Raw genomic sequence first — 16,189 nt, forward strand, 5'->3', positions numbered from 1 at the left:
GCAGGGGTAGTCATGCCCGCACCCCCTCCCCCACTACTAACAGTCCTGCCCAGGGCTGGAAGATGTGTTTCTGTCCCTACTCCTAGGGACACCAGTACCACCTCCAGGCAGCTGGAGACCCCAGGACCCTCTAGCAGAGAAGTCCTGAGTGTCCTTTCTCTTTTCCAGGAAAGGGGAGGGTGCAGAGGGGCTTGGGCACAGCCAGCTAACAAGGTCATGGTCCGTGGTTGCTCAGAGCCTGACTGCCCAGGTCACTGTCAGCCAGAGAGCCTGGTGGGTGGCATCAGGACCAAAGAGCGCAAGGAGCACAAACCCACCCACCGGGCCCAGGAAAGCAAGGGTGTCCCCGGGGCCCCTGGGCTTGGCAGGTGAGGACATGTGACGATTTTGCTAAGCAAATCCTCTGCTCTCCCCTGCCCCAAGTCATCGTATCGGGGCCCCATTCTCTCATTCACCGGCCCCGCTGGAAGCTGGCACCTGCTATGCTAGGCTGGACTCTCCTGGGCCTCACGGCTCTCTTGGGCCTCGGGGCAGGCGCCCCACTGTGCTTATCCCAGCAGCTCAGGATGCAAGGGGACTACATGCTGGGCGGGCTCTTCCCTCTGGGCACAGCTGACGATGCTGGTCTGGGCGGCAGGATACAACCCAACGCCACTGTGTGCACTAGGTAGGGAGGTGGGAGGGGGGGAGCAAGGGAGACGGGGGTGGGGGGGCTCGGGTCTGGGGGGCTCCCGAGTGGGGACAGGGTGTGGCCGCCCACAGCCCTGTGTGGCCCCAGGTTCTCGGCCCTCGGCCTGCTCTGGGCGCTGGCCGTGAAGATGGCCGTGGAGGAGATCAACAATGGGTCCGCCCTGCTGCCGGGGCTGCGTCTGGGCTGCGACCTCTTCGACACGTGTTCAGAGCCCGTGGTGGCCATGAAGCCCAGCCTCATGTTCATGGCCAAGGCGGGCAGCTGCGACATTGCCGCCTACTGCAATTATACGCAGTACCAGCCCCGCGTGCTGGCTGTCATTGGACCCCACTCGTCCGAGCTCGCCCTCATCACCGGCAAGTTCTTCAGCTTCTTCCTCATGCCTCAGGTGTGCCCCCGACCCCCCGGGGCCCCCGGCCCCCGCCGGCCCCACCCGCAGGAGGCCCCACCTCAGGAGCTGGTCGCTGTCCCTGCAGATCAGCTACGGGGCCAGCACCGACCGGCTGAGCAACCGGCAAACCTTCCCGTCCTTCTTCCGCACGGTGCCCAGCGACCGCTCGCAGGCCGAGGCTATGGTGGAGCTGCTGCTGGAGCTCGGCTGGAGCTGGGTGGCTGCGGCGGGCAGTGACGACGAGTACGGCCGGCAGGGCCTGAGCCTCTTCTCCAGCTTGGCCAATGCCAGGGGCATCTGCATCGCACACGAGGGCCTGGTGCCGCTGCCGCCCGCGGGCAGCCTGCGGCCGGGCTCTGTGCAGGACCTGCTGCGCCAGGTGAACCAGAGCCGTGCGCAGGTGCTGGTGCTCTTCTCCTCCGCCCGCGCGGCCCGCGCCCTCCTCGGCGACAGCATCCGCCACAGGCTCTCACCCAAGGTGTGGGTGGCCAGCGAGGCCTGGCTGACCTCAGACCTGGTCATGACGCTGCCCGGCTTGGCCACGGTGGGCACCGTGCTTGGCTTCCTCCAGCAGGGCGCCCCCATGCCCGAGTTTCCGTCCTACGTGCGCAGCCGCCTGGCCCTGGCAGCCGACCCCGCCTTCTGTGCCTCGCTGGACGCTGAACAGCCAGGCCTAGAGGAGCACGTGGTGGGGCCGCGCTGCCCTCAGTGTGACCACATCACGCTGGAGGATGTATCTGCGGGGTTGCTGCACCACCAGACCTTCGCCGCCTATGCGGCCGTGTACGGCGTGGCCCAGGCCCTTCACAACACACTGCTCTGCACTGCCTCAGGCTGCCCCCCGCGGGAGCCTGTGCAGCCCTGGCAGGTAAGGGCAGGGAGCCCCCACCCCCACCGCCCATGCTCTGGAGGAGGAGTTTCCGTGCGGAGTTGGGGGAGTTAGGGCTGGAGGCAGCTGCTGGCCCAGCACTCCCCACCTGCTCCCACCCACCCCCCAGCTCCTCGAGAACATGTACAACATGACCTTCCACGCACGTGGCCTGGCACTGCAGTTCGATGCCAGCGGGAACGTGAACATGGATTATGACCTAAAACTGTGGGTGTGGCGGGACCCGACACCCGAGTTGCGCACTGTCGGAGTCTTTAACGGCCGCCTGAAGCTCTGGCACTCCCAGCTGTCCTGGCACACACCAGGGAACCAGGTGAGCCCCCCTCACCCAGGAACAAGCTCTAGCTCTGTCGGGGGGGATGGGTGGGGTCGGTAGGACGGGTTGGGGGGACCATCCCTAGTCTGGGGGCACGCCCAGCCAAGCACAACCTGAGCCCCGAGGCCCTGTGCCAGCTGCCTGTGTCGCAGTGCTCCCGGCAGTGCAGGGAGGGCCAGGTGCGCCGAGTGAAAGGCTTCCACTCCTGCTGTTACGACTGCGTGGACTGCAAGGCCGGCAGCTACCAGCGCAGCCCAGGTGAGCAGCTCTCCCAGGCCTGCCTGAGCTGAGGACGAGTGGGGACCCAGGACACGTGCGGTCTGTGTCCTGGCTCCACGGCCGACTCTGAGGCCAGAGCAAGTGGGTGGGAGTGAGGCCGAGGGGCCGGTGCCCCCCCCCAGTGCCCCTTCTTTCCTCCCACACCACAGATGACCTCCTCTGCACCCAGTGTGAGCAGGACCAGTGGTCCCCAGACCGGAGCACACGCTGCTTCCCCCGCAGGCCCACGTTCCTGGCATGGGGGGAGCCAGCCGTGCTGGTTTTGCTTATACTGCTGGGCCTGGCGCTGGGCCTGGTGCTGGCAGCCCTGGGGCTCTTCATCTGGCACTGGCACAGCCCACTGGTTCAGGCCTCAGGTGGGCCATGGGCCTGCTTTGGCCTGGCCTGCCTGGGCCTCGTCTGCCTCAGCGTCCTCCTGTTCCCTGGTCGGCCAGGCCCTGCCAGCTGCCTGGCCCAGCAGCCACTGCTCCACATTCCACTTACTGGCTGCCTGAGCACACTTTTCTTGCAAGCGGCCCAGATATTTGTGCGCTCGGAGTTGCCACCCAGCTGGGCAGAGCAGCTGCGTGGCCGCCTGCAGGGGCCCTGGGCCTGGCTGGTGGTGCTACTGGCTCTGCTGGCAGAAGCGGCACTGTGTGCCTGGTACCTGGTAGTTTTCCCGCCAGAGGTGGTGACGGACTGGTGGGTGCTGCCCACAGAGGCGCTGGTGCACTGCCGTGTGCGCTCCTGGGTCAGCTTCGGCCTGGTGCACGCCACCAATGCTGTGCTGGCCTTCCTCTGCTTCCTGGGCACCTTCCTGGTGCAGAGCCAGCCGGGCCACTACAATGGCGCCCGTGGCCTCACTTTTGCCATGCTGACCTACTTTATCACCTGGATCTCCTTTGTGCCTCTCTTTGCTAATGTGCACGTGGCCCACCAGCCCACGGTGCAGATGGGTGCCATCCTCCTCTGTGCCCTGGGCATCCTGGCCACCTTCCACCTGCCCAAGTGCTACCTGCTGCTGTGGCGGCCGGAGCTCAACACCCCTGCATTCTTCCTGCGAGATGATGCCAGAGTACAGTGCAGCAGTAGTACTGGGGGGCAGGAGACTCAGGGCAAAAACAAGTGACCCCCGACCCAGGGACCTCACCCCAGTGAACCCAGACTTAGCTGCGATGTCCCCAAACCAAGTTCCTATGAAGCAACCCCAGACTGTACCCCAGCTGCTGAGACCACCCCCAGCCCTCGATCCTGACTGCAGGCTGACTGCTGATCTTGACGCCACAGCGATCCTTGGACCTGAAGCACCCATTTGGGGCCCCAGAGCAGCTCTGCAGGTCTTAGACAAGCCCTGGCCAGGGCCTACCCGTGTGACCCAGTCCCAGTGGTCCAAAAAAGAGGCCCATAGAAAGATTCCTCAGGGCTCCTGTAGCTCATGCCAAGAGCTCAGGAGAGCCCGCAACCAGATCACCTGAAGCTCGCCAAGCTGGGCATTACTTGCCTGGCCAGGCCCAGCCTGGAGCCTCCAGTCAGCACCCCATCCAAGCATCACAGGAATGGGAGGTTAGTGGGTGGGCTGGAGCTGCTCTGACCCCTCTGCAGGGGCATTCAATTGACCGTGGGCCCTCAGAGTGGGACAGGAATGGTAAGTAGGGTGGGGTCCCACTTGGGGGAGGATGGGGAGCACACCCCACCTCCTCTTCTCTCCGTGGCCCGGCCTGAGCTGGTAAAATGGGGTCAGATGGCCAGCAGCACCGTGGACAGAGCCTGGGGTCAGCACCAAGGCCAGCACCCATAGCCAAGACCCCTGGAGCCAGGAGTTAGCACCACGGACAGAAGACCAGCCACTAGGACCCTGCCAGAAGCCAGGACCAGGGACAGAGCCCCGGTGCGGACCAGAGACCCAGAGGACAGCACCCGGCCAGTCCGTCAGCTCTCAGCCAGGCCCTGGGGAGGCTGGACAAGCCACCACACTCCAGCCTTCTAAGGTACCCCGGATAAGAGAAGAGACACAGACCACACATCCGTCCCATAAAATTAAATGCTTTTTAGTCTTTAAAATAGCATTTACACAGAAGCAGCTCTATTAACTATCTGGACGGACACTCCGACTTGATACAGTATCTACAGCGCAGATGTGTGCAGGCCAGAAACGCCAGGAAGGAAGCGGCGTGAGAGGGTGGGCAGCCACCCGAGGGCAGCAAGGAGAAGCGGGCTGGCTACCCCCTCTTCCCCACACCCTGCCCCTGCAGCAGCTGTGTGCACCTGGGCCGCTTGCCCCTCAGGGTCACATCCCCACCACCACCAGCCAAAACACGTCCCCCTCCCATCTACCCCCTCGCCAACCCTCCCACTTTCAGATGGGACCTGTGTCCCTGCATTCAGTCTGAGACCCGGTGGGGGCGGGGTGCTGGCCACCACCTCCCCCAGAGCACACAGGCCAGGCAATAAATAAATAAATTAGATCCCTACCCTGGGCATCCACAGAGGAGCCTGGGGGCTCTGATTCCACCTTCAAGAAAGGCCAACCCAGCCCAGGCAAGAGTGGTGGGGCCTGTGATTTGAGCAAAGAGGGGGTGCAGGCCCACTAGCCACTCCTCAGCTTAGTCTGGGGCTCTGTGCACCGCTCTTTAGGCAAGTGGGGGGTCTCTGAGGCACACCCCAAGGGCACAGGGTCTGTACGGACACAAGCTGCTCCAAATAGGAATGGACGGACTGCTAAACTCAGATCATGGTGGTCTGGGCTGCCGTCAGCCCCTCGCCCAGCCTGCTCCCACTCTGTCCAGGCCTGGGCCCCTGACATGGCCCCTTGCGTGCATGGAAGCACAGGCTGGCCTGACCCAGGACAGCCACCAATAAGGCAAGCTCACACGAGCCCCAGAGACAATGCCCTCCTGCAGGACCACCGGCTCCCCCACCTCGGGGCCGAGCTGAAGGCACTCTCTCAGTCACATGATGTCAACAAAAAATTCACAGGGGTTTCCCATGGCCTTCTGGAAGGACTGGCGGCTACCTGTCAGCTCTGGGGGAACAGCAGCCAGCTCCCGGACAGGCGGCCCCCCTGGTGGCCCCCCCACCACTGAGTAAGCCTTTGTTAAGGGATACAGTGGGGGTAGCCCCGGGGCAGCAGCCGAGGCCTGGCTGTGTGGGCTGCTGCCCCGGCTGAGCTGGCTAGCCGGACGCTCCCGCCAGCTGCCACCACCGACCCCACTCGGCGCCGTGTGGTCTGACTCGCTGCCACTGCCCCCGGCTCCAGCCGCCCGGCGCTCCTTCTCACGGCCCAGTGCCCGCCGGCTGCTCCCGCCGGCGCTCCGGGTGGACCCGCTGCTTTTGCTTCCTGGAGTCAAGGACAGGGGACAGGAGTGAGATGCTCAGTGTCACGCCACATCACTGCCAGGGTGACCGGCCATTGCCAGGGAGACCAGGGACAGAACCTGATGGTCTCAAGCAGGGTGGGTATGGGAGGGGGCAGCCATGCAGACAAGAGAGCAGGGCTGGCCCCACTCAGAAAAGCAAGAGCAGCAGCAGCAGCAGGCCGGGGGGAGGGGGGAGGCAGGGCGAGCAGATGCAGGCAGGCAGGGACACTCTGGGGCCAGCTCAGTGCCCCCCATCTCACCCCAATGCCTGATCTTGCAGCTGAGAGCCTGAGGCCCAAGTGAGGCCCCGTGTGCCCGGTGCTCCCGTTGGCCATCCTGGGCCCCCCACCCCCAAGACCCACCTTCCGTCCAGCCCCAAGGCCCTGGCCAGTTACTCAGCTCAGCCCCCGTCCTGGGCTCCCAGGAAGAGCGGGGACCCTGAGAAGGCCAACTGGCCGGGAACATGCCGAGAGGGACGCCGGGCGGGACCCTGGCTTACCGGCCCGGAGGGTCCACTCCGCTAGTCCTTCAGTCTAAGGCTTGCTCAGCACAAAGCAAGGGATAGCACGAGTTACACAGTGGGCCCAGCCCGGACACCCGTTCCCGCCTGCGGCGTGTGCCACCACCAGCCGGGCCTGAGCAGGATCTGCAGGCACCCGGCACCGGCCTCCTCTGGGCCACCGCTGCCCTCTGACCTGCTCTCCTCTCCCCCTCCCTGTCTGCCTCTACCAGGCTGACTGCCTGACCTCTGTCCCCTGGCTCCAGTGACACCAACAGCCTCAGGCCACTCCTCTAACAAGCCCCCTCCTCAGGGACGCCCCTGAGCTTCCTGCTCAGCTCTCCATACATCCTAGGGTGGGTCCCCAGTTGTCTGTGGGACTGTCCACCTCTGGCTCCAGGCCAGGTTGCAGGTGCTGGGGGCAGGTGTCTGTTCTCCATCACGTCCTGGGACCTCTCTGCCGTCCTTCCCCAGCCCATCTCCTGGCCTTTTGCTTCTGCTGCACCTGGAACATCAGCACCTCCACAACACACAGCCCCCAAGTCTGCAGAGTTCTCCCCATCCTGAACCACTCACCCCTTCCAGAAGTAGCTCACCCAGGGCCTCAGCACAGAGCAGGGAGGAGCGCACGGGGCAGGGGGGCGGGCACACACGGCAGAGCCAGGCGGCAGGGACAGTGGGGAGCTGGCACCCAGCATGCTGGCTCTCACCTTCGCTCTGCTGACTTCCTGCGCTGCCGCTACCATAGCTGAAGCCAGGGTCCTGGTACGCAGGTGGGAAGCAGGGCGGGGGGCCCGGGTACTGGTAGGGGTAGCCCTGACCCAGGGGCCACGGGGCGGCCGAATGGGGCAGGGGGGCCAGCGTGTCCTGATCCGAGGCCCCGCTGGAGCCGCTGTTGAGGTTCAGGGCTGCGAGATCTGGCGGGAGGGGTGGGTGGGTGAGGGCAGTGTGGGTGGGCCCTCGGGGGACCCCCGGCCCGCAGCCCCCCACTCACTGCTGCACAAGTCCCCGAAGACGTAGTAGCACTGCTCCGAGAAGGTGATCTTGTTGACCGTGTGCCGCAGGAAGCCCCGCTTCAGCATGCTGCTGGCGTACTTGCGAGCTTCGCGCCGCTCCTTGAAGCCCTCCACGTGCGTGTACAGCCAGTCCACCACGTCCGCCCCTGACCCGGAGCGCACGTCAGGGCCCAGAGCCTGGGGCCCCGGCCCACCCGCCTAGAGCCAGCCCCGTGGCACCCCTCACCGATGACGGCGTTGGCGATGGTGATCTTGAGCCACATGCGGTCTCGGATCTCCAGGCCCGAGTCTGGCAGCTGCATGACACGCACCACGGCGCCCATGTCACTCTTCACCGTCAGAGGCGTCTCCTCCAGTTCTGCAAGGCACAGCCCCTGCCCTCAGCCCTGAGCAGCCAATGGCAGGGAGGGCTGGGATGGGCCGTGGGGCCAGCTGTGGGGACCGCGCTCTGGGTCGGGTCTGTGGTCACAGAACCCGGGCCGTGAGGCTATCCAGCGACTGTGGGCTCCAATCCCACCACAGCACAGACCCTCACAGGGGCGGGGAGCAAGGGGGGTCAGGTCTTTGTCCCCTACCCCTGCAGATGCTTCGTCAGGATCTTGGGCCTAAACCCAGGTGAGGCCACGCCCCCACTCCACCCCTGCCCCCCGCAGACCCGAGCCCCCCAGGGGGAGGCCCCCCCCCCCCCCCCCCACTCTGCTCACAGGGCTGTTAGTCGTGTTAGCTGCAGGAAAGCCAGGCGCAAGCCCTGCCTCTGCTCTCCGGGGGTCCCCAGGGCTGGCCTGACCCCTCCAGGCATCTTTCAACCCCACCACATGGCCACCCAGCTGGAAGGAGGGCACGCGGGAGGGCAGACAGACACGTGTCAGCCGCAACCGCCCACGCACAGGCCCTCCACTGCAACAGTGCTGGGTGGGCGCCCTGGGGCCTCAGGTCCCTGCTCCCCTGAGCTGCCACTTACGTGGAGCGCCGGGCACAGAGCTGGTTAGTGAGGAGGAGCTGGTGCGTGTGACGGCACTGGAGCAGGGGCTCGTACCATAGCGTGGCAGGGCTCCGGTCAGCGCCGCCGTGTGGGACAGCCAGGCGGCGGGGTCGATGGGCCGTACCGGGTCAGCTGGGTGGCCGCCGTGTGGTAACGGATGGACGGACAGACAGACGGATGGATGGCAGCGCACGATGGAGCACAGAGGCACAGAGGAGAGGACCTTCAGGCTGGGCAGGCGCCCTCACCCCCCCTCCCGTAGCAGCCCTGCAGGATCACTCACCCCTCGGGATGGTGAAGTAGCTCCGGGGGGTCGGGTCCCAGCACTTGGCCACCGTGAGGCTGATGGGCCTGTGGGGTGCAGCGGGTCACACAGGCGAAGCTGCAGGGGCCCCAGTCACGCCCCGCCCACCCTCCACCTCACCCGGTCTGGGACACGATCTCCCGCAGCACCCGCACGGCGTCGTCGTTGCTCATGTTCTCGAAGTTGATGTCGTTGACCTGGGGGGTGACGGGTTCAGCGCGGTGGCTCGGCGAGCTGGCCTCGCGGCACCCCCAGCCCCTCCCCGCCGCCCCATACCTGCAGCAGCATGTCCCCCGGCTCGATGCGCCCGTCGGCCGCCACGGCCCCGCCCTTCATGATGGAGCCGATGTAGATGCCGCCGTCACCCCGCTCGTTGCTCTGGCCCACGATGCTGATACCCAGGAAGTGGTGCCTCTCTGCAGGGGCGAGGGGTGAGCAGGCGCCCCCTGAGGGGGGCAGCCCCGCCAGGGGACCCAGCACCCCGCGGGGGACCCCAAGAAGGCCTCACCCATGTTGAGAGTGACGGTGATGATGTTCAGGGACATGGTGGAGTCTGTGATGCTGCTGAAGGAAGAAGCCTGCAGGGCGACCCAAGTGAGGGCCGGGGGGCAGAGGCTTCATGGGATGCCCCCCGCCCCACCCCGGCCCGGCCACCACCTACCCGGTCCGCCTGCCGCAGGCGCTGCTTCCGCCGCCTCCGCTTGTGCTTCCGGATGAGCCGCGAGGACGTGCTCTGCTCCGTGGAGCTGCTCAGGCTGGGGCAGGGGAGGGGCGGGGAGGTTAAGGGCCTGGACCAGGACTGCAAGGCAGGGGTGGGGTGGGAGACAGGACGCCCCCAGCCGGGTCGGCCTAGGACGAGCTGGGGTAGAGTCTGCCCAGGATTAGGCTCCGCTCCGGTGTGGACACGGCCCCACCCACGTGACCCGTATGGGCTCCGCACCTCCGTGCAGCACCACCCAGGCAAGACGAACACACAAACGCTGGGGAAGCCAGTGCACATGAGCACACACATGTCCATGTATAGATACACGCCTGGAATCGCACACCCCCACGCATGTGCACACATGCCATTACATATCTGCACACCCACATGCGACAGGACTGTGCACGTGCCTGCTCACACACCCATGCAGGCACACGCATTACACACACACAGGCATGCTTGTGCACACCTGGAATATGCTTGCACACACATCTGGATGCACCCACCCACGCACACCTGTAACACCCATGCACACATCTGCATGCACACACACCCACATGCACACACCCACCTGTAACGCCCGTGCACGCACACCCACGCACACCTGTAACACCCGCACACACACATCCATGTGCACACACACCTGTAACACCCACACACGTATATCTGCGTGCACACACACCCACGCACACCTACAGCACCTGCACACACACCCGCATGCACACACCCACGGACATCTGTAACACCCGCACATGTACATCCATGTGCACACACACCTGTAACACCTACACACGTATATCTGCGTGCACACATACCCACGCGCACCTACAGCACCTACACACACCCGCATGCACACACCCACGCACCGGCTTGTGTTGTCATCCTCATCAGAGTCGATGAAGCTGCTGGACTCGAGTTCGCTGCTCAGCACCGCAGAGGCACTGTCGGGGGGCAGCCCCAGGTCTCGCCGCCGGTCCCCCCTTGGGTGCCCATTGGTCCGGGCAACTGTGGGGACAGCAAGTAGGGGAGCTGGCCATGGAGTTCCCTATGTGGCCTTAAGCACCAACTGACCTGGGAGCCCGCCAGGTGACAGTGGGGCTGCTGGCGGGGGGAGTATCCCTGGGGTCCTGGGCAGACAGGCCTAGGACCTCCACTCTTGGACCCCCATTGGTTTGGGGGCACTACTGGGAGGAGGCAGGGTCGTAGGGTGCACCACGGGGTCCTGGTCATATCTCGGGTGCGGCTTCGTTACCTTCCTCACGGTTCCGCCGTCGGGCTCGCTCCCGCCGGTGGCTGACCAGAGACTCCGTGCCGGTCTCATTGTCCATCCCGTCACGGCTGCTGGCTACATTGGGGCTGTGCCCACCAGAGAGGGTGGGCTGGGGCAGTCCGCGCTGCGACACCCTCATACCCTCCTGGTTCCCTCCCTCCTCTCCCACCCACACACCTGCCCAGACTGGGCCTTCCTGCCCGCCCCTCCTCCACCGACCACGGGTCCCTGGCTGGTCGCCTCTTCCCCTGACAGGCCTGGTAGGCAGCAGGCCCCTCAGGACCACCAGGCTCAGACCCCCCGCCCTGCCCCGTCCTTACTGGAAAGAGGGTGGCCGGGAGTCCCCGATGCCGCCCGTTCTCTCAAGAGGTGGGGGCCGGTCTGTGTGGCCATCCGTGCTCTGAGACCCGGCATCCGAGTGTGCGCCCTCGGCCAGGACCAGCTGCGGAGGACAGCAAGGGCTCAGGGGTAGCCGCCAGCCTGCCCCCCGCCCACACGGTTCAGCCCAGCCCAGCCCCCTCCCTAGCCAACACCCTTCTGCCAACATCCCATGGACTCACCCAGGAGACCACACGGCCGTTGAAGCAGGGCAGCTTGGCGTTATCATCGGAGATCTCCTCCTTCACGACCCTGTGGGCAGACAGTGCTGTGAGACCACGCGCAGGAGGGCTGGCTCCCACCAGCGGGCTCCGGAGGGAAGGCGCCCCCACACTCTCAGCCAGGGCGCGTGCCAGCCCAGGCTGTCCAGCCACATGCCCAGACGTCAGTCTGTGTGGATGCCCCTGCTGCAGCAATCCAATCTGGGGACCCTTGTCACCCTTCTGTGGACACCTCCCATGGCCCAGGTCAGGAGGTCCAAACTCCCGACCCTCGAGTGGCAGAGGGTCACCTCGTCACCCCTATAATGCAAGCGTCTGCCCTGCTCTGTGTTTCTGTGCCCAGGGAATGTGGCTGCACGACAGCGGGGCTCTATCTGGCTTCTTCTGGCTTCTGGTCACCTCCTCAACCCCCAGACCCAGCCCCAACCCAGAACAGGGCCTGATTCACAACAGGCCTCAATACAGACGTGAGGATAAGCAGACCACACGAGCACAGGCAGGCCGCGAGAGGAGGGCACGCAGACCTGAACGTGCACACGGAGGGCAGGCCACCGCCCGCCCGGCCCGTCCCCCTGGCCGTGGAGACAGAAGCAGACCCCACTCTCTGCAACAGCCCAACTCAAGTCCTGCAAGGACAGCCAGGCACAGGCCGCTGGGCCCACTGAGAAGTCCCAGCCTCAGAGGCCAGCAACCAGCCCCTGGCCTGGTGGTGTAGGGGTGGGGACGGTACCCAGGCAGGACACAGAAAGCCAAAGCAATGCTAACAGGGTGGTAAGCCAACGACACTGTGGTCAGACACAGGTGGGGCATAGGGTCAGCTGTCAGATCCACAGGGCTGAGGAAAGCAGCAGCCAGCATGGTTCACAAGGGCCGTGCGGTGGGGCAGGCAAGGGTTATGGCCCAGATGCACCCCACACTGTGGCCTCCTTGAGCCCCAGGGATCAGGGCAGGCAGGGCCAGGCCTGCAGCAGGAGGCACCCCAACGCCCTACCCTCCTCGAGCCCAGCCCTGCCCAACACAGTAGGATTTCCACATCGGGGACTCGGGCCCAGTAGAAAAACAGGAGCCAGGAGAACAGGCAGGAAGCAGCCTTGTGACCGGTTGAGCCTGGACACCGGGACTCTGCCATTCCTGGGCAACAACAGGTGGCGGGAGGCCTCCACGGGGTGGGCACGCCACACTCCTCCAAGGGAGCGAGGCCTAGGTCCACCACCCACCACTCAGGCCCCAGGAGACAGGAGAGACAGGGCCAGCCAGGGCCGGAGGGGGCACCCTGCCAGTATCCCGCAGCAACCCTGACACACCCCTCTGCATGCCAGCCATGCAGGGAGCAGAGAGGCGGGCGGGTGGCAGGACGAGAAGACCCTGCATCTGCTGCTCCAACCAACGCAGGCACTGACAGCTGAACAGAACAAGCCCCCCAGGGAGCTTGGGACCCAGCCCGGGACTCAGCTGAGGTCCCCCAAGAGGGGGCCGCCAGAAGAAGACCTAAAGGGGCCTAGCTGGGGCTCTGCCAGCTGCAGCCAACAGACAGCCGTGCAGCCAGCCCTCCTGGGGCCCAGCAGGCTGAGAGCACGGGCTGAGAGTGAAAGCAGCAGCCAAGACTCTGGAAGGATGTGGCTCCTGTTCCACGGCCCAGGTGGCCCAACTTCCCCTGCCACTGCCAAGCCCCTGCCCTTTCTGATTCACCCCAGGGCCAGCAGATGAGCTCCCAGCCCTCACTGCACAGAGCCTGCCTGGCTCCCTCAGCGGCCGATGGCCCACCTGGCCAGGGCCTCCAGGTGACCAATCACCCAGGGCTGCCCGAGCCTCTGTGCCCCCCACCCCTGCATAAATGAGCCCCCAGAGCCCAGAGTCCCTGCTCCCCTGCCGGAGGAACCCAAGTCCCCCAGCCCAGCGCGACAGGTCATCCCGGCTTCCACCTGGAGCAGCCGGGGTGGGGGGGCACCAAGACCCCACCCAGTTAGGCCAAAACAGCCAGCAGGTGGGGGTGGTGCCAGAGCCTCCAGGACAAGGGCACAGGTGCCTTCCTCAGGATGCACGATGCTGCCCACCACTGCCCAGCATAATCTCTGGGAGCTCCAGGCAGAGCCAAGGGCAGGGGAGGCCTCAGTGGAGCCTAGGGGAAATGCCTCCCAACAGCTCTGGGGCTCCCTCCCTGGCCAGACCTCACCAGGGGGAAAAGGAGACCTCGGAAACAGTCTCTGCTGACCCTTGGGGCACCCGCCCAGGGGCACACACACCCCCGCCGGCACCACGCCCCCAACCTCAAAATTCCTGGCGAGATCCCAGTTAGCCTCAAACTTGTGGCTGTCTGGCCCCGCCCGCCACCCCCGCAGACTCGCCCTGGCAAGGAATCTGCCCAGAGCAGGGCCCTTAGAGCCAAGCACAGCCACAGGGGGACCCCCAGGGCTCCCAGAGGCCACAGCATGCCATAGGCCAACCCTTGCCTATCTTCAGAGGCACAAGGTCCCCCCACGAAACTCCTGCCACGGAGCAGGAAGATGGCAGAGCAAGCTCATACGCGACAGAGGAGATCTCAAAGAGAGCCCCCCCCCATGGCCCCACAAGTCAGGGATCCTCAGCTCCCACTGTGCCTCTGGCTGCCCCTTTCCCCCCAAACCCCCCGCCTCCTGACCCTAGAGCTCCCCCAGGCCGTGGCCCTGCAAGCTCCAGGACAAGGGGGTCACGGTCCTCTACACCCTGCCATACGTGCCAAGGGTGCCTCTCTGGACCTCCCAACACCACTGGGGGCGCTGAGCCCAGATGGACCGGCTGCAGAGGGCAGAGTGGGCCCTGGCCCAGGGAGGCTGGGTCAGGCCCAGTCCCCACCCCTTGCCCCGCCACCCACAGACAGAGGGCTTCAGAGACCAGAGCTCCTGGCCCAGAGATGGAAGTACCCGGGCGGCTGCCAGGCAGATAAGCTAGGTGCCAAGTCTATCCAGGCCTGGAATCAGCAAGGCAGCCCTGGTAGCAAGGAACTCCAACCTCTGCCTCACATCAAAAAGCCCCAGACTCCTCCCTGTGCCACCGCCCGCCAGAGCCAAAGCTTGGCACCTCTGGGTCAGCCCACCATAGCCCCAGGGACCTTCCCCAGCTTTGCTGTGACCTGCATGGGAAAAATGAGAGGTAGGCACAGGACCCCCCACTCACTCAGCCAAAGATGGGAGTGGGACCCAGCGCAGAGCAGGTGGCCAGGGCCACACCTCAGACTCCCCTTTCCCTTACTAAGTGGCCAACCATGGCTGGGAACAGAGGCTCAGGGAACTCAAGGCCTGGCCTACAGTGGGATGGTAGGCTGGGGCAGGAGGCCCAGGCTCACCAGGGTGGTCCTCACAGCCCCTGATCTGAGACTACCCCTCTCATGGTGGGGCCACTGCCCAGCCCACCCAGGGTGGCCGAGAATGCACGCTCCCTCTCTGCCCTTCCCCAGTAGCAGTGGTTAGCAAGAAAGTCTAATTGTCCAAACTTCCCTCAGGCCTCCCAGAGAACTGCTGAATGGCCCCCGCTTGACCTGACCTGGGGCTGCCCAGGGTCCATGCAAACCAGAAAATCCAGGAAATGGCCTCAATGTCAAAGTCCCGAGACACACTCACACACAAGGACACAGGCTGCCTGAGGGCGGCCAGGCACACCTGCTCAGCCCATGAGGCCTCTAAGTACCCCACCCTCCCCCAGCATTGCTGAGCTGGGGACTCAAGTTACCACGGCTGTGCTGGGTCAGGCCTCAGACAGAGCTTCAAGAGTACAGCCGGCCTCCTGCTCACCGTCCCAGAGGCCCTGCCTAGTGCAAGCGGGAAGTCCCCTCAGCTAAGACAGCCACCACTAGGGCTGGACATGGGGACATTGACCCAGAGGCTTCTGGTGTCAGCAGATGATCCAGGCTGCTCCCAGGAACCCAAGTACTATGTGGCTCAAGAAGCACAGAAGCCCAACAGAAAGCGCCCTTCAGGTGGGGGGGGGGGGGGGGGGGGGTGACAACCCTTGGCCCCTAGTGATCCTCAACCTCTGCTTTACCCTCAGGACCCTGGAGGAGGGATCCAGGGGGAGGCTCTCTTGAGCCTCTGGAAACTTCCGCAGGCTTCTACAGACAAATCTGTGCTCACGAGAGATCACCTCTTTTCCCGTGCTAATTACAGGGGACCCACTGGGCAGCTAGGACCCTGCCCTCCTCCCTTCCATCCCCTGCTGACATTCCTCTGACCCCAGGCCCCAGGAATCACAAGCCCTTCAGGTCAGCCCTATAAGCACCTGCCCTCCACAGAAGGGGGCAGGGGGACCCTGAGTCTGACAAGTGCCGAGCTCACCCTGGGGCACGGACCTTGACCACCGGCAAGTCAACACACTCAGCCACGCAGGCCCCGGCCCAGAGCGCGCGGAGAAACGAGGACCCCCGTCTCCCCACCGCCCAGCGCTCCCAGGCTCCTGGGCAGGCAGCCAGGGCCCCAGGCGTCCCCAGCTCAGGGCACAGCCAGGCTGGACGCACGGCACCCCCGGGGAGCGGAGGCACGGCGCCCGGTCACAGTCCCAAGACTCCCCGAGGCCCTGCCCCGGCGCGGACAGGTGCGGACACCCGTCCCCGCGCACAGGCCCCCACGGCCCACTGACCCGAAGTCCTGGTCCATGGACTTGAAGAAGAATTTGTAAGCGTGCACGGGCCGGTTGCTGAGCACGTTCTTGAAGTCGGCCAGCGTGACGCGCTCGGGCGCCACGGGCAGCTTGACCAGGTACGGCGTCTCCTCCTCGTCCATGTGATAGATGATCTTGGTCTCCGCCATGGCGCGGCGGCGGCGCGGGGCCCGCGCGGCGCTCCCGGCCCGGCCCGGGGCTCGGACGCCGGCGCCTCCCCGCTGCCGGCCTGCGCCCCGCCCGCCCGCCCGCCATACATCGATTCGGATAGATCGGAATCGATGTG

The 16,189-nt window shown here is 65.3% G+C and overlaps 2 protein-coding genes across 5 annotated transcripts; one reads left to right on the plus strand and one right to left on the minus strand.

The window, feature by feature from the left end:
• Positions 1 to 386: 386 nt before the first annotated feature.
• TAS1R3 (taste 1 receptor member 3) lies at positions 387 to 4,491 on the plus strand. Of its 2 annotated transcripts, XM_059376507.1 has the most exons (6): positions 387 to 667; positions 779 to 1,079; positions 1,168 to 1,950; positions 2,081 to 2,284; positions 2,440 to 2,545; positions 2,716 to 4,491. In XM_059376507.1, exons 1-6 carry the CDS (start codon positions 483 to 485, stop codon positions 3,672 to 3,674), a joined length of 2,538 nt encoding a protein of 845 aa, XP_059232490.1. In that variant the 5' UTR covers positions 387 to 482; the 3' UTR covers positions 3,675 to 4,491. The 2 variants fall into 2 exon arrangements, with proteins under 2 accessions (XP_059232490.1, XP_059232491.1); XM_059376508.1 differs by lacking the exon at positions 387 to 667 and having other exon boundaries at positions 716 to 1,079; positions 2,425 to 2,545.
• Positions 4,492 to 4,572: 81 nt separating this feature from the next.
• DVL1 (dishevelled segment polarity protein 1) lies at positions 4,573 to 16,107 on the minus strand. Of its 3 annotated transcripts, XM_059376512.1 has the most exons (16): positions 15,883 to 16,107; positions 11,236 to 11,305; positions 10,996 to 11,117; positions 10,658 to 10,761; positions 10,272 to 10,410; positions 9,364 to 9,457; positions 9,211 to 9,280; positions 8,979 to 9,118; positions 8,823 to 8,899; positions 8,682 to 8,749; positions 8,378 to 8,530; positions 7,643 to 7,774; positions 7,395 to 7,562; positions 7,111 to 7,317; positions 6,401 to 6,440; positions 5,793 to 5,882 (listed from the first exon to the last, which is right to left on the minus strand). In XM_059376512.1, the coding sequence occupies exons 1-15, from the start codon at positions 16,050 to 16,052 to the stop codon at positions 6,430 to 6,432; spliced, it is 1,725 nt and encodes a 574-aa protein (XP_059232495.1). In that variant the 5' UTR covers positions 16,053 to 16,107; the 3' UTR covers positions 5,793 to 5,882; positions 6,401 to 6,429. The 3 variants fall into 3 exon arrangements, with proteins under 3 accessions (XP_059232494.1, XP_059232493.1, XP_059232495.1); XM_059376511.1 differs by lacking the exon at positions 6,401 to 6,440 and having other exon boundaries at positions 4,573 to 5,882; positions 8,453 to 8,530; XM_059376510.1 differs by lacking the exon at positions 6,401 to 6,440 and having other exon boundaries at positions 4,573 to 5,882.
• Positions 16,108 to 16,189: the final 82 nt, after the last annotated feature.

This window comes from Mustela nigripes, chromosome 14 (assembly GCF_022355385.1).
Source record: "Mustela nigripes isolate SB6536 chromosome 14, MUSNIG.SB6536, whole genome shotgun sequence".
In the NCBI taxonomy this organism is placed as follows: domain Eukaryota; kingdom Metazoa; phylum Chordata; class Mammalia; order Carnivora; family Mustelidae; genus Mustela; species Mustela nigripes.